Source organism: Enhydra lutris, unplaced genomic scaffold, assembly GCF_002288905.1.
Source record: "Enhydra lutris kenyoni isolate GAN:26980312 unplaced genomic scaffold, ASM228890v2 scaffoldscaffold6, whole genome shotgun sequence".
Classification (NCBI taxonomy): Eukaryota; Metazoa; Chordata; class Mammalia; order Carnivora; family Mustelidae; genus Enhydra; species Enhydra lutris.
This window is the reverse complement of record NW_019154090.1, coordinates 14,339,173-14,363,936: the sequence shown is the minus strand read 5'-3', so window position 1 is coordinate 14,363,936 and position 24,764 is coordinate 14,339,173. Positions and strand designations below refer to the sequence as shown.

The 24,764-nt window shown below is 53.3% G+C and overlaps 1 protein-coding gene across 2 annotated transcripts in view; it reads left to right on the top strand.

Moving 5' to 3' along the window:
* The window catches only part of LOC111141395 (solute carrier family 12 member 5), a 44,384-nt gene that overhangs the window by 18,327 nt on the left and 1,293 nt on the right, over positions 1 to 24,764 (top strand). For both annotated transcript variants that reach the window (XM_022493910.1, XM_022493909.1), the window contains 21 exons: positions 4,346 to 4,440; positions 4,759 to 4,890; positions 5,223 to 5,369; positions 6,783 to 6,837; positions 7,331 to 7,461; positions 9,219 to 9,460; positions 10,189 to 10,400; positions 12,024 to 12,194; positions 12,492 to 12,590; positions 12,732 to 12,789; positions 14,783 to 14,957; positions 15,569 to 15,687; positions 16,008 to 16,106; positions 17,058 to 17,177; positions 17,444 to 17,548; positions 18,792 to 18,960; positions 20,767 to 20,962; positions 21,868 to 22,037; positions 22,406 to 22,537; positions 23,388 to 23,495; positions 24,564 to 24,686. In XM_022493910.1, the coding sequence (XP_022349618.1) occupies positions 4,346 to 4,440; positions 4,759 to 4,890; positions 5,223 to 5,369; positions 6,783 to 6,837; positions 7,331 to 7,461; positions 9,219 to 9,460; positions 10,189 to 10,400; positions 12,024 to 12,194; positions 12,492 to 12,590; positions 12,732 to 12,789; positions 14,783 to 14,957; positions 15,569 to 15,687; positions 16,008 to 16,106; positions 17,058 to 17,177; positions 17,444 to 17,548; positions 18,792 to 18,960; positions 20,767 to 20,962; positions 21,868 to 22,037; positions 22,406 to 22,537; positions 23,388 to 23,495; positions 24,564 to 24,686 (2,858 nt within the window). The remainder of the gene's footprint in view (positions 1 to 4,345; positions 4,441 to 4,758; positions 4,891 to 5,222; positions 5,370 to 6,782; positions 6,838 to 7,330; positions 7,462 to 9,218; positions 9,461 to 10,188; positions 10,401 to 12,023; positions 12,195 to 12,491; positions 12,591 to 12,731; positions 12,790 to 14,782; positions 14,958 to 15,568; positions 15,688 to 16,007; positions 16,107 to 17,057; positions 17,178 to 17,443; positions 17,549 to 18,791; positions 18,961 to 20,766; positions 20,963 to 21,867; positions 22,038 to 22,405; positions 22,538 to 23,387; positions 23,496 to 24,563; positions 24,687 to 24,764) is intronic.

The window sequence follows — 24,764 nt, the reverse complement described above, 5'->3', positions numbered from 1 at the left end:
ACTCGTGCAGACCTCCCCGGGGGATGGCCAAAGAGACCCAAGGATTGAAAGAGCGGGGTCTTCCAGGGACTGGGAGCCTAGACTTGAAGTGTTCCGGATCTTGGATCCAAGTCAGAGCCAAGTGGCCGCTTGGGAAAGCTGTGGACACCAGGTTCCCCAATTCTTTGTCTAAGACCCCCTTTTCCTCCCTGAAGTTGAGTGGTATACAGAGATTGGAGCCACTGGCTGGCCAGCTAGCTCATCCATCTCTCCGGTGACCTGGGGGTTGCCTCATCCAACAGCAGCCCCCCTCCCCAACAGGGAGGCTTAGGCTATGGGGGAAGAGGGTTTGGCAAAGTCGAGTCTGCGGCAGATCCAGGCATCCGGATGCGGTGCCCAGGGGACGAGTTGTGTGTGTGTGTGTGGGGGGGGGTCATTGCCATCTGGGATCCCCTTCAGATGCCTTCAGTCTGAGGACAGGGGCTCAGCCGGAGAGATAATCTCTGCACCCCCACCCCCCGGCACAGGGTATTGTCCAATCCCCCAGCCCTTGCTTTCTCTACCCCTAGGTTTTTGCATTTCTGGGTCTTGGGGTTTCCATGGGGTCTCAGGAGAGCTAGAAAAGAGCATTTATGTGTGTGGAACAGGAGTCGAATGAGGAACTCTCTTTGGTTCTACCCACTCCCCATTAGTTTCTAGACTCAGTGTAGAGGGTCTGTCTCCAGACCTTCTCTCTGTGTGTAGGGTCCAGGACCTGGAACTAGAGTGGCCAGGACCTGGGTCAGATGTTTGGGTTCCCAGAGAGAGGCAGACTCCCAGCGATGCCCCAAGATGGTCATAGGGGACCTAAGGACCTGCTGGGCTTGAGGGAAGAGGGTCTATCAGACCAAGAGCCTCTGCCATCTCTGATCTTAGGTTCTTGGGGATGTAGGTGAGGACCTGGGTACTGACCTCAGGGAGGTGGTACTATCCCGAGGGGTAAGAGGACTCCTCCGGACTAAAGAAGAATCCTCTCGACTAAAGAAGACCCCTATCCCCTTGGGGTCTGACGCCCTCCCCCACTCCCCAATCTGGCTTGGGGATTCCCCCAGGCCTGGTCCGAGGCCCCTGAGGGAGGATCCTTAGCCCGCGCCGCTCGCCTGTTTCCTCCCCTGGAGCTCTGACCGCCGCAGCTTAATTGAAAGCCGATTCGGGCTGAGAGCTCCCAGGGGGCGGGGGCCGGGGCGGGGGCCAGGCGGAGAGGGCTCAGCCTCAGTCTGGCCCTGCCTCCCGCGCGCGCGCCGCTCGCCGGTACCCATGAACCTGCGTCCTGGCTCTGAGGATTCAGGGCGAGTTCCCCCGGCTCCTTTGAGAACTCCTGAAGCTCGCCCCTCTCCCCGCAACCAGTGCGCCCGCCGTTCCAAGGAGGGGACGAAATCAGCCCGCGGCAGACGCGGCCGGCGGCCTGGCGTCCCGTCCAGATGGCGGGTGGAAGGGCGGGACCCAGGACGAGCCTATCGAGCCATCCTCTCCCCGGCCCTCCGCTCCTAGCTGGGATCCGGCCCCGAGCCTGGCTCCGCGCTGCGCGTCGCGTTACATAAGCGGCTGCGGGCGCGTGGCCGCCTCGGCTCGGCGCTGCGCTCTCTGCCCGCGCGGTCGCCATGGAGACCGGCGCGGGGCTGCCTAGTAGCCGGATCTCGGGCCAGGACGCCTGCCTGGCCGCCGCGCACCGGCCCCGGGACCCCTGGAGGGAGGAGGGGCTTGGGAGGGGGCGTGAAAGGCAGAGAGGAGGGGCTCCCGTGTCCGGCTGTTCTCGCCGCTGAGCGGACGCCGCCGGGAGGGGCACCCAGACCCACAGGGGACTTAAATCTTGGGGCTTGGGGAGGGGCATGGGATGGGGACCCCGGTCTGAGTGGAGCACCAGATACATGAATAATAATCGTACTCATAATAGCCCCAATGGTTCCGTTTATGTGCCAGGCACACCCAATACGCATTATTTCCCTTAATCCTCAGGACAGCCCTGTGAGTTAAGCACAATTATTATCCCTTTGCAAAGGAGGAAACTGAGGCTTAGAGAGTTTAAGCGACTTGCCCAATATGTCGACACAGCCTAGAAAGCTGGAACTGGAGCCTAAATCTTGACCCCAACCCTCTTCCTTAACCATCAAGAAATTTGCTCTCATTCGCCTCAAACCCTCTTGTGCCCTCCATAGTGTGGTGAGAATCTGAAACATCTTGTCAGCATTTTAAAAGGAGGAGGAACCCACTTCTCTTTTTTCATTTCTCCTGTTCTCTGGCCACAGACAGCTCTTCTGAGACCCTGGGGGTCAGGAAGGGAGGCTGGGGGAATTTACCTCCGAAGACTCCCCCCCCCCCGGAGCATTTATTATGTGCTAGGTTCTCACTGTGGGAAAGGTCTGTCATTTCCAGAAACTCATATGTAAGAAGGAAGAGGTGATGGTGCCCCCCCGCCCCCGTTTGGGAATCAGGAGTTCCTGGCCTGATGGATGAGGTGGAGGTGGGGGCAGGAGAAGTTGTCCCTTGATTCGGTGAGGCATCTCTTCCCTCTTCCATGACTTTGAGTCAGGCTGAGATTGGACTTGTAACAGGTTGTGCTCTAGGGATGGACCCCTGCTGGGTGACTAAGGAAGGTTTCCAGGAGGTAGGAAGAAGGATGGGGAAGGATTTGGGAAGATGGAGGTGGAGAGAGACATGACAGGAGACGAGGGGACAGGAAATTCAGAATACATAGGGCCTCAACTTCATTCGGGATTTATTTATTGGAGAGTCTCCCCAGGGTCTAGAGAGATGTCAGCTACTGGGATTCAGCCCTAGAAGTGAGAAAGGGTGCTGACTGAAGCCAAGGTTAAGTGCCTGTGGGGGTCTCCTACATCTCTTTGAAAGGACCTCTCCTAGGTGTCCAAGAGCTTTTCTCCTTGGGTGATCTCAGCCAGATACATGGTTTCACACACTTCCTCCACATAGTCTCATGGGTTACCGTCATCTTTTCTCTGCCCAACCTCTTTCCTGGGCCCCAGACTCTGTATATCCAAGTGGCTTCTGGACATATTTGCTTGAGCGTCCTATTCTGCCCTACTGTTGATTGAATTCAGCATCTTCCCCACCCTCCGTCTCTTCTCTGCCCCCGTTTACTAAATAGCACCATCACCCACCCATTAACCTATGCAAGAAACCCAGGCATTTTCCTTGATTCCCCCTTCCCACATCCCCAAACATCTGGCATAGAAATATGCGCCAGTAATTCTTGAGTCTGCCCCTTGCCCTGCATTGCTCTGGTCTGGGTCATCATCAACCCTTGCCTGGATTGCTGAAAGTCTCAAACCAGCATCTGTGTTTCTTCATCTAAAGGCCAGAGTGGTTGCTCTAAAACACAGCTCCCTTCATGGTACGTCTTTGCCTGAAACTCTTCGATGATTTCCCATTGTCCTCTGGGTGAAGGCCCAAATCTGTAACATTGTCTACTAATCATTTAAGGACCCAGCCCACACCTTCGGAGGCTCATCTCTTCATAGGTCAGTCTCCACGTTTCAGCCCCTCTCTCCATGCCCTTTCGTCAGACTCAAGCCGGACCAAACTTCTTTCAGCATCTCTGACCCACTCTGTTCACTCTCCCCTCTCAGCCAGCGAACATGCTGTTCTCTGTGCTGGAACACCCTCCCTCCTCCCTCCCTATCTAGCTCTTACTCATCCTTCAGTTCTCAGCCTCCTCGTCACTTCCTCTGGGAAGCCTTCCGTGACCTCCCAGGATGGGCTGAATGCCTCTCCTGTATTCCCACAGTCCCTTGTTCATCTTCTATGACAGAATTTACCACTCTGGGTTGGAAATTCCCACATCCTGGTTTATCTCTCCTGCCTGTGGGTTCCGTGTGGCAGGGATGGTGTCTTGGTCTGTGTTTACTCCCCCCTCCCTCCCCATGCCCGTATTGGCACATGGGAGAGAGCCAGTGAATATGTGTTGACGGAAGATACATGAGGAGCACAGAAGATGCCAAATGGGTCACTTCTCCAAGAGGTGGAGTTTCCTTTGGGCCTCTGGCTGTAGTGTTCTCTATCTTTGCCTCTGGGAAAGAGCATGCTTCCATCCCAGAACACCAGCAAGGTCCCAGGTATGGTCAAGGAGGGGAACCTGGAGAATCTAGGGTGTCCTGGTGAATGGAGAAGGACCCCCAAGGGCAAGGAAGCACTCACATGTTCATTAAAAACTGGGCTCTTTGTACGTGCTGTCCGCTGAAACAGCTCGGCGGGATACCGTTAGCTCCGTTAAACGGAGGTTCAGAGAGTTCAAGTGGCCAAGCAGCTGGATGCGCGGGCAGAGGGATGACAAGCAGCTCACGCCAGACCCCTGGCTCCTCTGCCTTCTCAGGTGATGGCAACCCCAAGGAGAGCAGCCCCTTCATCAACAGCACTGACACAGAGAAGGGAAGGGAGTACGATGGCAAGAACATGGCCCTGTTTGAGGTGGGTTGCTGGGGCGCGCCCCCCTCCCCATTTCATTTCCCCGTTCATCTGCCATCCCTCCCTCCCTCAGGAGGTGTCCTCCTCTCCACGCCCTCCTCAAGCCCACCTTATTCTCCTTCCCGTCACCCCTGCTGCTCCTTCTCCTTATCCTGCCATGTCTTTCCCTGTTTTCCATGCTTGTTCCTCCTCTTTTCCCGAGTCATCCCAGCCCCCGTGGTTCAATATCCTTGACCCCATCTCTCCCGGCCTCCTACAATGTAGCTCGCCTGTCCCTTCCTTAGGACCTTGTGTCTTACCACTGCCACCCTCCCTCTACAGGAGGAGATGGACACCAGCCCCATGGTGTCCTCCCTGCTCAGTGGCCTGGCCAACTACACCAACCTGCCCCAGGGAAGTAGGGAGCATGAAGAAGCAGAAAATAATGAGGGTGGAAAAAAGAAGCCAGTGCAGGTGAGGGCCTTGGGGAAAAAAGGATGAGGGAGGAAGGAGGGGTGGTTGAGAGAGAGGATGGGGAGACAAAAGAGTGTCCATTGAAGCGGTGGATGATGGAGGCAGAGAGCTAGGAGTTAGGGGGTAGAGGGTGAGGAGGGGTTGGGGGATGAGGGATAGAGATAGAAGAAGGAAGGGAGAGGGAGAGGGGTTGAGCACCAGAGGGAAGAGGGATGAAGGGGTGGGGGTGGAGAAAGGCAGAGAGCGGGGGTTGGAGAAAGGGGAGAAGGAGTGGGTCTGGGGTGTTGGCGGTGATTAGGGGCTGCAGGAACTGACGCTGGCCTCCTCGGCAGGCCCCACGCATGGGCACCTTTATGGGCGTGTACCTGCCCTGCCTGCAGAACATCTTTGGCGTCATCCTCTTCCTGCGACTCACGTGGGTGGTGGGCATCGCGGGCATCATGGAGGCCTTCTGCATGGTCTTCATCTGCTGCTCTTGTGTGAGTGACGCCTTCCCCTCCCCGCCCCGGGACCGCTGGGCCAGAGCAGGAACCTGGGGTGGAGGGGAGGGAGGCGGGGAGGCATGAGACCTGAGCTTTTTATAGGAACCACTGCGTATGAGCTTTGAGAGTAAATTAGGTCTGACTGGTCCTTCCTGCATCTCACAGGCTGCTCCCCGATGGCCACTAACCAGGTTTCACCTGGATCTGTGTTTGGGTGTGTGTGTGAGTGAGTGTGTGTATAATTACACAAGTAATGCAGATTCATTGATGAAAAAGATAGGCATAGTGAAGGAAATCAAATCCTTTAACCTGGAGCCTTGAAAACCACAGTCCTTAACATTGTGTTCGCCCCGGGCTCACAAAAAATGGCAGCGTGGGTCACAGACAGCTTTGTAACAGGATCCTTTCCATCCTCCCTAAAATATCAAATATTCACCGAACACCTACTTCTCGCCATGTTTCCATTTCCTCGCACGCGGCCCAAGAGCCACCTCTGCGCGTGTGGTAGCCAGGACTGACGCTAGTACCCGTATTTTATTTCTTTTTAACTTTTATTTTGACAGAATTTCAGACATGCGGGAAATTTGCAAGAATAGAACAGACGTTAACCTATTATCGTTTTTATTCCCTTCTCTAAGTACCGTTTTCGCCTTGAATTTGAGAGCAAGTTGCAGACATGATGCCTCTTTATCCCAAATCCTTCAGTGTGTGTTTACTAAAAACGAGGACATCCCCTTACATAACCACAGTGCGATGATCAAAACCAGGCAATAACATCGAGACATTAACGATGTCTTAATAGTGACCCCTTAATCATGGTTTAGCAGCAGGCCTCATTCAGATTTTGCCAATTGTCCCAATCATGTCCTCTGTAACCGGAGAAAACTCAAGATCACGTTCGTATTCATTTATGAGCTCATTTTAGCCTCCATTAATCTGGAGCAGCGCTTCCTTCTTTGTCTTCCATGGCATTTCCACTCTGGAAGAGCATGGATCAGTAAGTCTGTAAAACGTCCCTCAGTCTGGGTTTGTCCCACATCTGCTGAGGATCAGATTCAGCATGTGCCTTTAGGTAGGAAGACAGCACGCCTATTTTATCGATAAAGACACGGAGGCTTAGAGAAGTGAAGGGACTTGTCCCAGGTCAGACAGCTGGTCAGAGGCCAAACTGGGATTTCCAGAGCTCTCTGATGAGCACAAGTAGCTTGTGATGCTTCCGTGTGCGTGGTGAATAAGAGGTTTTCTTGACAAGAAGGACTTGGCAGGAGTAGAAGTTGGAACACGACCAGGGAGAAGCTCAGCAAGGACTTGTGGGTTTGGCAGGTGTTTATGGGGTATAAGGTTTGGCCTTTACCCAGGGCACTGCGGCCCCTGCCCTAGCTGCCACTCTGATGATCTCTCTCCTGACAGACAATGCTCACGGCCATCTCCATGAGTGCTATTGCAACCAATGGAGTTGTACCTGGTATGTGATGGGGTTTCTTGGAGGGGGAAGGGGCCTGGATGTTTGGGAGGGTGGCCTGGATGGTTGGAAGGGGAGACAGGGCTATAGGGTTTATGGACCTTCAGGACCAAGAGAGACAATACTGCTAACCTGGGGGCTGGGCTGTGATTCTGGTGGGGTACAGGGGGGCAGTGGTATTAAGGGGAAGGTAGGGAAGCTGTTTATGGAGTTGGACAGGGCGATGCCATATCTCCCTTTGCCTGAGACCCTCCTCTCTGTCATCCTATTTTTCTGAGCCATGACCTCCTTAGAGGGGTAATTAGCAACATGGTAATTAGTGCAGCAAAATCCACTCAGAGTGGCTGGCTTAGTCTCCCACCAGTCCTAGGGCTGCAGCCTGTAAGGCGTGAGGCCCAGAACAACTCCTTTCTCACCTCTGTCCCTGAGCCCTCCCACCCCTAATGGCAGCCCAGCTTCCCTCGAACGACTCGCTGACACCAGGTTCTTTCTGCAGCTGGCGGCTCCTACTACATGATTTCCAGGTCTCTGGGCCCAGAGTTTGGGGGCGCCGTGGGCCTCTGCTTCTACCTGGGCACTACCTTCGCTGGGGCCATGTACATCCTGGGCACCATTGAAATCCTGCTGGTGAGAGGGGTCGAGGAGGGGGTGTGGGGTTCCAGGCTGTCAGTCAGTTAACTAATGCTCCCTGGACACCCCCTAGGGAGAGATCCAAGCCACTCAGTGAGGCCAAAAGGAAATCAGATGTGGTTCTGTCTTTTTTTTTTTTTTTTAAGATTTTATTTATCTATTTGACACACAGAGAGAGAGATCACAAGTAGGCAGAAAGGCAGGCAGAGAGGGAGGGGGAAGCAGGCTCCCCACCGAGCAGAGAGCCTGATGCAGGGCTCAATCCCAGGACTCTGAGACCATGACCTGAGCCAAAGGCAGAAGCTTAACCCACTGAGCCAGCCAGGTGCCCCCATGGTTCTGTCTTTCAAGAATTCACAGTCTAGTTGGGGAGACAAGATACAGTAATTACGTAACCGAACAGCTGCCGTTCATCGGGCACCCACTGTGCTCTCAGCAGAGTTCCAATCGCTTTACAGTCATTTTCTTGAATCCTCGTGAGGTTTAAATATTATTATGCCCATTTTACAAACGAGAAGCTCAGAGAGGTGACGACTTGCTCAAGGTCACTCAGCTACTAAGTAGCAGAGGTGGGTCGATAAGAGTAGAATCGTGGTAGGAATAATAAAAAAAAATAAAACTAATGTCACACAATAGCTGCATCTTGGTTGCCTGCCGCGTGCCTGGGACTGCGTTGGCTTCCCAGTGCGCGTTCACTGTCCAGGGCCGGTGTCCAGTAGGTTGCGAAAGAGAAGAAGGATGTGAGGGAGCCGAGTAAAGAGACCTGTTAGGAGTAGTGACTGATGAGAAGAAGTCAGGTTGCTGGTCAGTATTTGAAGGGGAGGCTGCCGATGTGGGTCTTGGCTCTTTGGGCCCCTCGGTGAAGAGGTGGGAGCTGAGGAGGGTTGCCTGGTACACAGAAAGTGGGGCTGACATTTTCCAAGCCCCTACCATATCCAGGCTCCTTGGCCTGCAATTTCTAACAACAGTTCCATGAGTTAGATAATGTCCCCATTTTACAGATGAGGAAAGCAGAGTTCAGGAATTTTAAGGAACATGTGGAAGGGATATGGAGCTGTGCCTTTCTGACCCCAAAGCCAGTGCTTTTCCACTTTATCACACTGTCTTGGAGAACAGAAGCTAAAAGATGCAGCGTCTGGTTTGGGGGCAGAATGGAGGAGTATGGGGACAGAGAGGATGGATGGTGAATAAAAGACCCAAAGAGCCACATTCTGAGAGGATAATAATAGACTTCCATGACTTAAAAAATTAAATAATTTAAAAATTTTTATAAAAACAGTTCTGCCCATTGGGTAAAACTGCCAATATATCAGAGAACATAAAAAGGGAAATAATAATTGCCCGAAGAAAATCACCATTAACATTTTGGTGTATTTCCTTCTATTTTTTTTTGGTTTGTTTTACAACATGATATTGTATTTTGTCTTTGTAAAATAGATCTGTATGGGTTTCCCTAAATAATTAGAAGCTCCCTTTGTAAATATCATTTATAAGTGAAAATAACTTTTCTAAGAATAGCAACATATTAATATTTGGTATGGAAATTTCAGAAAATACACATGTGCAGAAAGAATACAGATGATCACATCTCCTCCTATCAGTGGATGTCATTTCCAGTCTTACGCTACTGTAAATATGCCGTGATGAGCATATTTTTTTTCCCCCAAAGTGTCTTTCTGCACTTTGGGTTATATCCTTGGGGGTGATTCTTCTTGCTGTGTCACTCACCTGACCTCCTTGGCCCTCTTCTGCAGGCTTACCTCTTCCCAGCTATGGCCATTTTTAAGGCAGAAGATGCCAGCGGGGAGGCAGCAGCCATGCTGAACAATATGCGTGTGTATGGCACCTGTGTGCTCACTTGCATGGCCACTGTGGTCTTTGTGGGCGTCAAGTATGTCAACAAATTTGCCCTTGTCTTCCTGGGTTGTGTCATCCTCTCCATCCTGGCCATCTATGCTGGGGTCATCAAATCTGCCTTTGACCCGCCCAACTTCCCGTAAGTGCTTTTGCTCTGAGCCTAAGGCATTGTCTTCCTCCTCCCTGGCTTGGTTTCTGGGTCTGCAATGCCAGCCGCTGCCAACCTCCCTCTCCTCATCTCTCAGAATCTGAGTGATTGTGGATTCAGAGCAACCTCCCTTTGGAGCGAAAAGCTCTCCTGGTTTGGGGGGAATCTCTACAGGGGGGTAATATGTTCTGCAGGTGGGCAGAGTTTCCCCTGTGAGGGTCAACTACTTGTGGGTGGGGTGGGCTTAGGAAGAACCAAGTGGGACGATTTCTGAAGGGATGACTCTCTATGTTAGGGGAGCATTTCCTGGATGGAGACAAATTCCTGGAATAGGACAACTTATTAGTGTTGGACACCTTTTCTATCATGGGCAAGGTCACAGAAGAGAGGGTCTAGGGGCTCAGATCTCTGTGGGCTCTGCCTCTTAAGGACAGATTCCCTTACATGTCACTGCCAGGATGACGCACGGAGGCTGTTGTCCATGGTGCTGAAACACAGCGTTGCGCTAAAACGGTGCTTCTTGGCGGTGGCTGCATATTAAAATCATTTGGGGGAGCTTTGAAAAAACACTGATTCTGGGCTCCATCCCAACTAAATCAGAATCTCTGGATATGGGGCCCTGGGATCTGTGTTTCTTAGAGCTCCCCCAGTGGTTCTATTGTGAAGCCAAGGCAAGGTTATGTCCTTCCCCCATCTTCCTCCCTTGTTTCTCTCCCTAGGATCTGCCTCCTGGGGAACCGCACACTGTCTCGCCATGGCTTTGATGTCTGTGCCAAGTTGGCTTGGGAAGGAAATGAGACGGTGACCACAAGGCTCTGGGGCCTTTTCTGTTCCTCCCGTTTCCTCAACGCCACCTGTGATGAGTACTTCACCCGAAACAATGTCACGGAGATCCAGGGCATCCCTGGCGCCGCCAGTGGCCTCATCAAAGGTCTGGGGGAGGGAAGAGGCCTGGTGTCCAGGGAACACTACAGGGATTGTGGGTTAAACGGTCAGGATTAAGGAACTCTCCTTGGGATTCACTTAAATTCAATCAGTTTTAATTGAGCACCTACTCTGGTCCATGTTCTGTCCTTGGTATCATGGAGGAATACCAGGAAGCCTTCAAATATCTTACCACCTAGTAGCAAAGAAAGTCATCAGTTTAACAACTATTCACTAAGCATCTTCTTAGTTTCTAGGACTGTGCTAAGCACCAGGAATACAGCATAAATAAGTCACAGTCCTTGGCTTCAAGGAGTCTAATAGCAGACACAGATGTATTAGCAAATAAATTGCAATTTGAGTAGATGTGCATTCAATGAACAGAGACCTCACAGTGGAGGGAGCAGTCATGTGTACAAGGTGGCAAGACAAGCCTTCCTAGACTCATCTTAGAAGAGTTTTGAGGGAAAAATAAGAGAGATTTTGAGTTATACTAGGGGAATAAAGGAATTAAGGGAGAAGAACAGCTTGCCTGAGAGCATGCAGACAGAGAAGAGCATATTGTGTCCTTCCAACCACAAATAATTTGGTATGACTGGGGCATAAAGTGCAAAGGAAGGAGGGGCAAGAAATGATGTTGGAGAGGCTGGCATAAGCCAGATTGTGGCAGGCCTTGGAAGCCATGTTGAAGTGTTTGAACCATGTCCTAAGGACAATGAGGAGCCACCAAAGGGTTTCAGATAAGAGAAGAACTTAGTCAGCTCATCATTTCTAAAGGTTCACTCTGGCTGTTAATATGGACAAGGTAAAAGGGAGAGAGAACAGTGGCAGGGAGTCCAGGAAGAGGGTGATGCTGAGTCCAGGTGAGAGATGGTGGTTTTCTAATCTAGAGTGATGGAGTGATGTCAGTGGGTGTGGAGCAGCAGTTCTCCCCCATGACTGTTTTGTCCCCCAGAAGACATGTAGCAATGTCTAGGGACATTTTTGGCTATCACAACTAGATGCTTATTACTGGCATCTAATGCACAAAAACCAGGATTTTGCTAAACATTCTACAGTGCTGTAGGACAGCCCTCCATGACGAAGAATTATTTGGCCCAAAATGTCAATAGTGCAGAAGTGGGGAAACCCTGGAAAAGAGAGAAGGGGCATATTTGAGAAACATTTAAAAGGAATAGTGGGCAGAAGTCGGAGATGGTTTTGAAGTGGAGATGGGCAGGGGAGCATCTGAGGGCAACATAAAACTGTCTGAGTTGATGGTGGTGGTGCCATTTGTTGAGACAAGAGGCACAAAAAAGGAGCTGGTTTGAGGTGGCTGGGTGCTGAGATTGGTTTGGGACATAATGAATCAGCCTGAGATAGCTTTTTATATGATTTTTTACCCCACTAGACAGGACTATTTTGAGGGCAAGGACTAGATCTAATTCATGTGCAAAGCCTCTGGACATGGCCTGGCCCAAAGCAGGAGCTTGGGAAATGTTGGTGGAAATAAAATAGAGCCAAGACCCCAGGAAAGTGAGAAGTGGTTGACATCGACCCTTCCTTTTTTGCTCACCCCACCTCCTGGCCCTAGAACTCTAATAACCTGGCTTCTGGTCTTCCTCCTGACCGTCCTTTCTCCCCCCCACAGAGAACCTCTGGAGCTCCTACCTGACTAAAGGGGTGATTGTGGAGAGACGTGGGATGCCTTCGGTGGGCCTGGCGGAGGGCACCCCTGTCGACATGGACCATCCTTATGTCTTCAGCGATATGACCTCCTACTTCACCCTGCTGGTTGGCATCTACTTCCCCTCAGTCACAGGTGAAGGGGAGCTCAGAAGACTCTGCCTGGGACTGATGGGTGGAGAGAGTCAATAATGATGTGGGAAATTTCTTAGTCCTACAATCTCATCACATGGGCAGGAGCCAACAATCCAGTTCCCATTGCACAGATGAGGGAATTAAGGCCAGGAGAAGCCAAAGAATATGGCCAAGGTCTCAACACCAGTTGGTATGCCAGGACTAGATCCCAGGCTACCTGACTCCAGGGTTGGTGTCCTTTCTTCTTGTTCTGTTTGGTCTCCTGTGGACCCTGTCCTAGCTGTTCCTCTGTTCACAGGGATCATGGCTGGTTCTAACCGCTCCGGGGACCTACGGGATGCCCAGAAGTCAATTCCCACTGGCACTATCCTGGCCATTGCCACCACCTCTGCTGTCTGTATCCTGCACTGCTGGGCTGGGAGCACCCTGGGCGGGGAGGCCTGGGGGGAGGGCAGCTTCAGCTTCTGCCTCACCCAGCTAGATTGGGAGGAGAAAGGGGAATGTCACCCTGGAGATTCTCCTTCATCCTCTACTACAGATATCAGCTCTGTTGTTCTGTTTGGGGCCTGCATTGAGGGGGTCGTCCTGCGGGACAAGTAAGTAAGGGAATCAGGGCTGATTCTGTCCTGGGTGGTGGGTGTAGGGGACTAAATTCTGGGAAACAGACACAGCAGGGAGTGCTGAGCCTGTGCAAGGGGAATTGTGGGAGGGAGGTCTCACAGGGTTGCTTGCAAACTTACCTTGTATTACATTTTATCTTGCTCAAGAAGCTTGGATGGTGTGTGTCTCTCTCTTAGTAGTTAGTACTAAGAGTAGTACTAAGTAGTACTAGTACTACTACTACTATTAGTATTAGTACTAAGTAGTACTAAGATAGTACTACTTACCCCCCCTTTAAAATCTATTAACTCATTTAACATTTCCTAGATGTCTATGTGTTGGTTGTTATCCAGAGTTCTGTGGGGAATAAAGATCAATAACACATACTTTTTGTCCTGAGGGAGCTCTTTGGGGGCTGGTAACCATACTCAACAACAGACTTGGAACGCAGGGTGGCAAGAGTGGGATAAAGTAAAGTACAAGGGCTCTGGTTGTGCACGGGACACTGCAACCCAGTCCCCAGGAGGCTGGAGAGGAGGAGGTGATGCTGGAAGTGCCTTATGCATGTTTTCTCATTTATCCTCTATTTATTTATTTATTTGGTTTTTTAAAAAAGATTTCATTTATTTGAGAGAGAGAGAGAGAGAGAGAGAGAGAGAGAAGTGGTGAGAGAGGAAACACAAGCAGGGGGAGTGGGAGAGGGAGAAGCAGGGAGCCCGATGCAGGACTCGATCCCAGCACCTGGGATCATGACCTGAGCTGAAGGCAGATGCTTAACGACTGAGCCACCCAGGCGTCCCCATATCCTCTTCACTTTAAATGTTGTGTAGAGATTACTTAGGTGACTAGGCATGGGAAGGGCATTCTAGGTGGTGGAAATAGCATGAACAAAGGTAGAGAAGAGAAACAGCTGTGTCTGTGTCTGTGTCTGTGTCTGTGTCTGTGTCTGTGTCTGTGTGTGTGTGTGTGCGCACGCACACACACACACACATGCAAGTGGGTGCCTGTAGCTATAAGCAATTCAGAGCTTCTGGAACATACACTTTTGAAGGGTGTGGGCATGCGCCACCAGCAGGGTGAAGTAGGAGGTCTTGTCACAGAAGTCAGTTTCCATGGTGCTGTCCTGGCTTCCGTAAGGGCTGGGGGAACGGGAACATGAGGCAGGAGCCAGTCCTGGAAGCCTGATTTTTGGTACCAGGACATTAGAGCTTTATTTTATTGAGAACTGCAGGCACCCTGTCAGGTTTTAGCAAGGGAGTGACCTGGCCAAATGGACAATTTGCATATATTACACTTATTCACTTTTGAGGGCAACTTAATCAACACTTATTTCATTTAATCATAGACCTCCCACAGGATCGCAAGGGATTCAGCAAGTCATCCAGTAAAACCCTTCATTTGATTCTCATAGTCCTTCAGCAATGGCCCATTTGAGCATAACCTCTGGTTCCACACTCCAGTCACAGGGCTCTCTTTACCGACCTAGGAGGCCTCTTCCAACTGAAGATAGTGCCATTGTTAGAAATTGCTTACCTTTGATGTTCTCACCACACGACCATGACCACCCAATGAGGTCGGAACCCCATGTTTCAGATGGAGGCACAGGTTCTAACAAGCTAAGAGATTTGGCCACATTAACATAATATTACACAATTGACCATTTACTGTGATCACTCTTGTTCCGGGCACGGTACTGAGCATTTCACCTGTGTTATCTCCTTTTATCTGGTCACCAATCATGTGAGATGGGTTTATCATCATTCTGTTTTACCACTGAGGACGTTGAGGCAAGGAGAGGTTAAATGAGTTGCCCAGGGTCACATAGAAAGTGTCCAGGGTATCAGGAGCTTTGTCTCCTCCCCTCGCCTTGCTCCCTTAGAACCTAGGCCTACGGTGGGCACACAGCTGGTCTTGAGGCTGGTGTAGGAGACATGCCCTTGAAATTGAGGAGGTATTGCTCACCCAGAATCTCCTGTCCCTTCATTCCAGGTTTGGCGAAGCTGTGAATGGCAATCTGGTGGTGGGCACACTGGCCTGGCCATCCCCCTGGGTCATTGTCATTGGATCCTTCTTCTCCACCTGTGGGGCTGGGCTGCAGAGCCTCACGGGGGCCCCACGCCTGCTGCAGGCCATCTCCCGGGATGGCATAGTGCCCTTCCTGCAGGTCAGTCAGGGGCAGAGTGTGGGAAGAACAGCCCATCCACTACACCAGCCAGCCAAGCCACTGCCCAGAGAGGCCACCCAGGGAGCCAAGGCCCCCTGGGGCCCTTCCGTTCTGCACTCCCACTAAGAAGAATGGGTGCGCCTTATTTGGGATTTGGCCTATGGCAGTGTCATCTTTTTGGGGAGAGTTGTCTGCTCTTAGGGGAGGAACAAATGGCCCTCCTTTGGCTGAGTGACCAGGGAGGGAGGCAGCCAAAGGGCAAGAAGATGTAGCTCTCTCCATGGTGCTTAAAAAAAAAGATTCACAGAGTACACAGTCTTGGCCACTTGCTGACCCTGTAGCTCTTCTCCATCTGTCCCACAGGTGCTTCTTTTCCCCTTAAGGGATGATTCGAACTTCATTGCACTGAGTTACCAATGCCAGAGTGGGAGAGACACAGCCAAAGCCTGACATCCCCTTGGGTACCCCTAAAGGGTGAGGAATACATGTCCTCTCCCTCCTTCCTCTGGTTAGGGGAGTCCTGCCTCTATTGCACTAGTCCCCAAGACTGGAGAAGAGAGATGACAAGTCTCTGAGATCTCAGACCTCTATGGTGGCTGCTCTGTCCCCAGGTCTTTGGCCACGGCAAAGCAAACGGAGAGCCAACATGGGCCTTGCTGCTGACTGCCTGCATCTGTGAGATTGGAATCCTCATCGCGTCCCTTGATGAGGTCGCCCCCATCCTCTCTATGTGCGTGCTGGCCTCTTGCCCACTCCATCAGCTCTGGGGGAGGGGGGACGTCTCTCTACCTGGATCCTCCAGTTGCGACCCTGGATAGCCCACCCAGTTGTTTAACGGTCCGTCTTTTGTTATATGGAGATTCATTCCCACATGCACCATGGTGTGTTTTAAGGGGATTTGGCTTCCAAATCCCTCCCTCAGCACCAGAATGTGATCTGACCACCTCCCCAATTTCTTACCCTCTTTCCCACTTTCTTTGTTTATGCTTCTCTTTCTGTTTCTGCCTCCCTTTGCATCTCTGTCTCTCCTGGGGCTTTTCTGTGTTCTAGGTTCTTCCTGATGTGCTACATGTTTGTGAACCTGGCCTGTGCAGTGCAGACGCTGTTGAGGACGCCCAACTGGAGGCCACGCTTTCGATATTACCACTGGTGGGCGCCTTGTCCCCTTCCCTGGCTGCCGGAACCACCCTCTCGCCTCCACCCCGACCCTCGCCTCACCCTAGCCCATCCCCGAGGTCTAAGGATCCCAAACTTAAATAGGGAGCCCATTTCTCTGGCTTTTGTAGCCCAACTAGCACTAGAAAGATTCTGGATCACACATAGTAATATAACAGGACCATCTGGGGTCTCAGCTGTGGTCCCACCCCTGCCCATCCTGCTCAACATCTTACAGACTAGAAGAAGAGACATCAGTTTCCTTGGCTGTGAAATGGGGGTGACAACCGCAGTGACCTCATGGGCCCTTGTGAGTGTTACGGGGCTTGGTGCACAGAAGATGCTTGCTACATGGAGCCCGGGGCTCTTTGGATCATTTCACTTTATGGCCCTTCAGCTTCACAGTTGGCCTGTGGGGCAGACAGGGTAGGAAGGACCCTACTTGCTCTACAGAAAGGAAACAGGCACAAAGAGGGGAAGGGACTGGCCCCAAGTCACCCAGAAAGACTATGGCATACCAGGACTAGGACCTGGGCTGCCCGACTTCCATCTTAGTGCTCCTGCTCTGCCAGTCGCCTCTTCCTGGGGGCACACTCTTACTGGGAGATCCTGCCTCTGACTCCCTCCAGGGAACTCTGCCTTGGAAGGCCTCTGGCAGGGTGGTCTGGCAGAGTCAAAGGCACTGGAGCAAGGTAGTGTGTTGACTCACAAGTTGTGTGAGGCTTGGGGTGGTGCACAGTCTGTGGCTGCTCATTCATCCAGAAGGTCCCAAATCCCCATGGGGCTGCTCGTGGAGATGATGCTGCGAGTTCCCCCAGACCTGAGCCACCCTAGACCTCCAGTTCTTGTCCACTCCACACCCCATCTAACTCCTGCTGTCTGAGCCCTGGCACGAGTGACAGTCCTGCCAGGGCTCAGGGGCTGGGTCTTTTTCCCATTGTCCAGGACACTTTCCTTCCTGGGCATGAGCCTCTGCCTGGCACTCATGTTTATCTGCTCCTGGTATTATGCGCTGGTGGCCATGCTCATTGCTGGGCTCATCTACAAGTACATTGAGTATCGTGGGTAAGTGTTGGCGGGGGAATGGGGAGGGATGGGAGAGGCTAAGGGATGGGAGGGAGTGGGGATAAAGTAAGAGTGGGGGAGGGGATGGGGTGATAGGGGTGGGATTGGGAGATAGAGGACAGGAGCTGAGGGAGGGGGTGGAGCTTTGAGAAAAGGAGGTGGCAGAATGGTTGCCTATCCTCTGTCCTGGGGTGGCCACTTGGGTGTGCGTGGGTCTTACTGATACCCCTGACTTTCTGCCCTGGTTGATCCCCTCGGACCTGCAGGGCCGAGAAGGAGTGGGGTGATGGGATCCGAGGCCTGTCCCTCAGTGCTGCACGCTATGCCCTCTTACGCCTGGAGGAAGGGCCCCCACATACCAAGAATTGGAGGTAAGTGGCCAGGCCTGCGTGGGAGGGCAGAAGGGAAAGAAGGGGAGGAAGGGAAGGAAGGGAGCAGGGTCTGACTCTCGTCACCTGCTTTGGTCAATGAGTGCTCTCCTCCCCGCCACGGTCTGCCCTCACCTCCCCTTCTCAGCCCTGCCTAGTCTGACCTTTTCCCCCTGCAGCACCCGGGGCCGGGCCGAGCTGCCATCTCTTCATCCCTCTGTTCATTCCGTCATGTGTTTAAAAAATGTACAATCGCAGGATACATGCCAGGCCCCCTTCTAGTCTGCAGGAACCCAGTGAGCTGGCAGTTCCACGGAGAAAGCACATGCAGAGACAGACAAATGTAACGTCGTGTGGCATTTGCTCTGGGAGAGGTGACTTCATTCACTTAGAGAGATATAGGGGCTCCTAGAAATCTCTAGATTTGGAGCAATCCCTCTACTTTACTTGTGTGGAAGTCAGGGACTAGAAAAGGTCTCAGAGGTCACAGAAGGCAGAACTAGAAGCAGGAATTTTACCTCCCACTTCTCCACCCAGGCTGCTTTCTAGATGACGGTTATGTAAGCCCGGCCTCACTCATCTCCCTCAGGTTGCTTGGCCAAGAGGAAGGCCTGAAGCCTGAGCTATGCCTAGGACATTGCTGGCTTGCGCTTGCTGGTGTCTACTCAACTGGGGCTTCCAGAGATCAGGGCTTTGTATTACTCATCTGTGAATTCTTAAATGCTCAGCACAGGGTCTAACCCCGAGTGCTTAGAGAATGCTCCTAAACCGATGGCCAGTGCGATGGATTGGGGGGGGCAAATGAAAAAGGAAATGAATGGATAAATAGTTGGGTCGATGGCCAAGTGTATATGTGAATTGGAGGGTGACTGCTGACAGGTTAATGTGTGAATGGACGGGGGCATGTGGATGTCAGGTAATTAGGTGATTAATGCAGGTATAGGGAACTTAGTACGGATACGATTGGGGACTGACAGATGAGAGGGCTGGATGGGTGAATGGATGGATGGATAAGTGAGGTGGATGAGAGATAAGTGAGTGGGTGGGTGGGTGGGTGGCTGTGCGGGAGCTGGTGGGATGGGTTGATGTTCAAGGAAATGGGTGGGTGGATGTTTAAATGGACAGGTAGGGGATGGGGGTATGGAGGATGGATGGCTAGTGAACTCACTGGCTTATGGCACGAGGGTGTGTGGTGTATGGTGGAGGTTGGGCGTGTGTGGTGTGGACCACCTTGCATCCTCTTCAGGCCACAACTGCTGGTGCTGGTGCGTGTGGACCAAGACCAGAATGTGGTACACCCCCAGCTGCTCTCGCTGACTTCCCAGCTCAAGGCAGGGAAGGGCCTGACCATTGTGGGCTCCGTCCTTGAGGGCACCTTTCTGGATAACCATCCCCAGGCCCAGCGGGCAGAGGAGGTGAGCCGAGGCCCTGGTGGGGATGGGGAACGGGAGGGCACTCAGGAAGACAGTCCTTGTCCCTTTACACTTTTCCCTCCTTCCCACCCTTGGGATCGAAGTGGGCTCTGGCTTTTCTGTCGTCTTCCTTAGAACAGGACTCTAAGGGCTCAGAGAGAGAGAGTTCCTTAGAATCCAGCTCTCAGAAGCGAAGACCGTCAGAGCCCAAAGGGCCCATTTGATGCATAAGGAAACTGAAGCCTAGAGAAGTCAGGGCATTTGTCTAAGGACAGAAAACGGAGACTCAGATTAGGACGGCTTGACTGCTACTCCAGTCTTCTCCCTGCCAAAGGATACACCTTTCAGGGTGTTCTCACATCCGTGATTCTCTGGATCCCCACACTGTGTGGAATTGGCAGTGTGAGTACCCACATTTAGTACAGGAGGAAACAGGCCCATAGAGGGAAGGCAGCAGACAGCCACAGAGCTGGCTGGAGGCACAGTCAGGATTTGAACCTGGGGCCCTGGCTCTGGGTCACCTGCTCCTGTCCACATCCACGGTCCATGCTCTCAGAGCAGAGTCCAGAGCCAGGGCCGGTGGGACAGGCGGCTTATGCGGGATGGGGCACCGACAGGTGTTTGAGACCTGGTGGGCAGCAGGGGAAGTGGGCTCGGTCTTCGATCCAGGCTTCTCTCCCCTCGGGCTGTGACTAGTTGTGGAGTAAGGAAAGAAGGCCGGAGGGAGGTAAGGCGAGATAGGGAGGGGCACCCCTAATGGCTTGCGACAGTTGGTGTTTCTGCCTCACTGGGCCGTTCACACCAATCTGTCAAGGCCCAGAGCTGGAGGCCTCCGCTGGTCAGCTTCCTTCAACACGCAGAGGCTGAGAATGTGCTGTGAACCAGGCGTGGGGAGATTGGGGGCGGGGTGTGAGACCAAATCCCAGCCCTCGAGGCGCTCCCATGCTAGTCGGAAGATGGAACATACCCAGAGGGCTCTCAAACCCACTTGAGTTCATATCCGAGTAATAGAATGTGTCGTGTTTACAATCTGTCAGGTAACATTCTACCTTACCCACATCATGTCTTGTCATTCTCCCTGTTCCTAAATGAGGTAGCTGTTATGATTCCCATTTGACAGATGGGAAAACTGAGGCTCCTAGAGGTTAGGTGATTTGCCCAAGGTCCCACAGCCAGGAGGTGGCAGAGGTAGGAGTTGAGGCCCTCTCTGACATCAGGGTAGGGGTCCAGAGTGGGGATGGAGTCAGAGCCCTGGAGTTTCACCCCTACAGTGACAGCCATTAGCTGGGTGGCCTAAGCAAGACTTAATTCCTCTGAGCCTGAATTTCCTCCTCTGTAAAGTGAGAGTAAGAAGAGCCTTACCCTCATAGTGCAGGCGGTATGTGCATTTAAACTGCTTATCATCCAGGCTAACTTTTTAAAAGTCGTTCGAAGCAAATCGTCTGGGCATGCAGGGGAGCCCCGTTCCATGCTGGTCTGGGTGGGGGGTGGTCTAAGGCAGGGTGGAATGGACAGTGGGGGGAGGGGTCCCAGCAGAGCTGGAGGGCTTGCAGGGGGACTGCGAACGATGGCGGGGTGGGGGCAAGTGCGGGGTAAGGTCATGAAGAGCTTTGACGCATCAACAAGGAATGGGAGCCACAGGACATGGGAGCCATGCACAGTTCGGGTGCCCTGGGCTGAGTGTCAGGAAGATCGGGATGATGCAGGGGACAGACAGGAGGAAGGGAGGCCACGAAGGGCTGAGCAGGGCCAGGGAGGCCTGAGGCTCATCCTTGTCTGACACGCTCCCTTCACCGCCACCTTCCCCAGTCCATCCGGCGCCTGATGGAGGCAGAGAAAGTGAAGGGGTTCTGCCAGGTAGTGATTTCCTCCAACCTGCGTGACGGTGTGTCGCATCTGATTCAGTCTGGGGGCCTCGGGGGGCTGCAGCACAACACGGTCCTCGTTGGGTGGCCCCGAAACTGGCGGCAGAAGGAAGACCATCAGACGTGGAGGAACTTCATTGGTAACATGGGGAGGGCGTGGGGCCATTGGGGGGGAGCTGTGGGGAGGGCGTGGGTTCTCCTTCCTGGGCCCGGGTGCTGTTTCGCAGATGTGACAGGTGCGGACTCTGCATCTGCAGGTGTGGGCGTTCAGAGCTGGCCATGTGCCAGACGCTGCACTGGGTGCCGGGACTCAGGTGTGAAGGAGGTAGTCCTGGGCCCCGCAGAGCTGGCTCAGCCCTGGGAGGGCGTCCGTGGAGGCCCGTGGAGAGAGCTGCAGCTGTGAAGTCAGAGAAGCCGGGGTCTGAATCTCGCCTCTGGCCCTTCCTAGCTGTGTGATGGTTCACAAGTGACTCACCCTCTCTGAGCACTAGATCCCTCGGTAGTAACACAATAACGAACGATTACAGACCACGCTCCGTGGGCCAGACTCTAAGCCTCTCGTTCTCTCAGCAGTCCCGGGAGGGTTATTCCCTGTTATCGCCACTTTATTGGTGTGAAACCAAGGCACAGAGAGACTGAGGAATTTGCTACAGGTCACACAGCTGGTAAATCTAGAGGCTGCCCTGGCGACTACTCCAGGCTATTCTGGGTCCTTAATGGGGGTGGGGGTCATAGTTAGAAGGCAGTTGAGAGCGTAAATGAGGCCACGCATGGGAGAGTCCCTGAAAAGAAGGGCACGTGGTGTTATTGCCATTGACAGGTGGGGAAACTGAGGCCCAGCGAGGCTGAGAGGCCTTCCCAAATCCAAACAACAATGAAGTGATGAGACCTACATGGATGCTGGTTTTCTGACGACTCCGTCCAAGGCTGGGGTGGGGGTGAGGTGGGGCGCTGGGTGCCAGGAGCCACTGCGGCCGCCAGTGGGTGCGGGAAAGGGACCAGGGTCACTGTGTTCCCATCTGGCCCTCTCCTTGGCCCTCCCCAGAGCTGGTCCGGGAAACCACAGCTGGTCACCTGGCCCTGCTGGTCACCAAGAATGTGTCCATGTTCCCCGGGAACCCTGAGCGCTTCTCGGAGGGCAGCATCGACGTCTGGTGGATCGTTCACGACGGCGGCATGCTCATGCTCTTGCCTTTCCTGCTGCGGCACCACAAGGTGAGGGCGGGCGTGGCTCCGGGGCTCGAGCAGTGGCCAGCCTCCAGGCGAGCTCCTCCCCGAGAACTCCTGGGAAAGGGGGTTAACTACCCCCCTTGTCTGGGAACTGATTGTGTCTCCTCCTGCTGTGTCCTTGCCTATAAAGGAGAGCAGTGCTTGACCCACACAAGTGATGCTTTAATGGGGGACCCTTACTTAAGGGAGTTCTTGTAGGCAGTGACCCCTGAGATAGAGGATTTCGGGTCTGCATATAGGCATGGGAAGGTGGACGGGAAGGGCGAGGGACAGGGTCCTCTCTAGGTTCGGGTTCTGGATCTCTCCTCACTGCATCTGGGCTGGACCTTTCTGGGTCCCTTTCACCCCTCCAGGTCTGGCGGAAGTGCAAGATGCGTATCTTCACGGTGGCCCAGATGGACGACAATAGCATCCAGATGAAGAAGGACCTGACCACCTTTCTGTACCACTTACGTATCACCGCGGAGGTCGAGGTGGTGGAGATGGTGAGTTCCCCGGAACTGCCCGGAGGTTTTGGAGTCCTTCCTGGCCCTCTTTGCCCTTGGCCCCAGCACCGAATAGGGCAAGCCCCAAATCCTTCAGCTTATGACGATGGATCTCCTCCCCACCCTATCCACCTCTTAGCCTCTCACATAGTCACCCAAGAGCCAGTCTGTCCCTCCATCCGTCCGTCTGTCTCTCCCTCCCTTTCTAAGAACAGCCATGCCATTAGATGCGAGGCGCTGTCTCGTACACTTTACGTATATTCTCACAGCAACCAGTGAAACAGAACTATCGGCATTTTCATTTCACAGATTAGGAGTCGAGGCACAGGAAGGTTAAGTAATTTGCCCAACAGTACAGCTAAGCGGCAGAGCCAGGATTCACGTCCCGGCAAGCTGGCTTCAGAGTCCACGCCCCTCGTGATTACGGGCCAGAGCCTCTCCTCTCTCCTTTCTCCCCGTTTATTTATCCCTCCATCCATCCCTCTGTGTTCATTAATGTGTTCATTCACTCAACCACCCATTCATCCATATATGTATTCATTCATCACTGTTCCTTTATGAAATGTCTTCCCCTTCTCCATTCACCCAGGTAATTAATTAATCGACTCATTCATTAATTCACCCATTCATATGCCTGGTCCTGCGTTGGGCTGAGCAGGGAACGAGCTGCATTGCCTTCGAGGAGCATTGCCCGATGCTTTGTCCTTGCCTCCCACAGCTATTGGTTAAACTAGGTCATTAGATGGAGAAGCCCTAGGCTGGCGGAAGGAGAGGAGGCTGCCTCCCTTCCCTTGGCCTCACCCCTGAACTCAAGCTTTCCTCCCTTGCCCCCGTCACTGCCCGCCCACAGCACGAGAGCGACATCTCAGCTTACACCTATGAGAAGACACTGGTGATGGAGCAGCGTTCCCAGATCCTCAAACAGATGCATTTAACCAAGAACGAGCGAGAGCGGGAGGTGAGCTCGCCCTGACAGGGCTCTGAGCGCCTCAAGCTGCTGCCCAGTCTGGGTCTGCACGGCAGGGAGGGCCCAGGGCTCCCACTCCTGGCCGCTGGCACCGCCTTCACCCTGGAGCGTTACTCATCACCCTTCCCCCCACTCGAGCCCGCCTCGCTGCACCTACCAAGCCTGCCAGCCATGATGCCAAGGGCTTTGGCTTGGGTGACAGACTCCCCCCTCTGTATGTGACTTCTGGGGCCCAATGGAGAACAGCGGAAGCTAAATATATATGGATAATGATTCCTCAGGGGCACGGGCTGCGAGTGTGGGGGACGAGGGATCACGTGATAAACCCTGCCAGAGCGGGCACCAGATGGGCCATAACTAGCTAACGGTGGGAGTTGGGGGCTCACCTCCTAGGGTGTGGTTGCGGAGTTCTCAGGGGTGATGACGATGAGTCTCCCATGGGTTGTGGGTGTCAGACTGCCCAGGTGTAGGTAATGTGGGACCACTCGTCCCCGGGAGCTGGGAGGACAGCCGCACCTCAGGGAGTGGAGGCCTCGGGGAAATGAAGGATGGTACTCTGGGACCAGGGACAGAAGAGCTCTCGGAGGCAGGTGACAGGGTGTCTGGGGAGTGGGGGGCAGATCCTGTAGGTGAAGGTGACAGACCACGGTTGAGGTGGTCTCCCAGGTGTGAGTAATGGGTCCTCAGGGGAATGGGTGATGGGTGCCTCTGGGAGCTGGGAAGGATGAACACTCCAGGGCTGATAGTAAAAGATGTAAGAAATGTCAAGGGCACTGACCACTCAGAACTGGCCCTGGGCGCTAAGCTAAGATAGAGCCCTGTGAGGGCGGGGGCAAGCATTAACCCTTTGGTTGCTGGTGGGTGTTCTGCCAATGCTTTGGAGCAGCCTGGTGAGCAGGGCAGTAGCTGTTTGACAAGGACACACTGCAGTATTCCAACAGCTGGTACCGCTTCCAGCAGTGCGCATCTGTGGCTGAGCAGCAGCTCTGGCCGTAGCGTTTTGCAGGGCACGGGTGCTGAGCGAGAGCCGAGCTGGTCCTAACCCGTGTCACTCTCTAGATCCAGAGTATCACAGATGAGTCTCGGGGCTCCATCCGGAGAAAGAATCCAGCCAACACTCGGCTCCGCCTCAACGTCCCAGAAGAGACAGCTGGTGACAGCGAGGAGAAGCCAGAGGAGGAGGTGTGCGGCGGGGGTGGTCTGGCCCCAGCCGGTGGGGGCAGAAGCTTTGGCCTCTACAGGAGTTACAAGCTGCCCCGT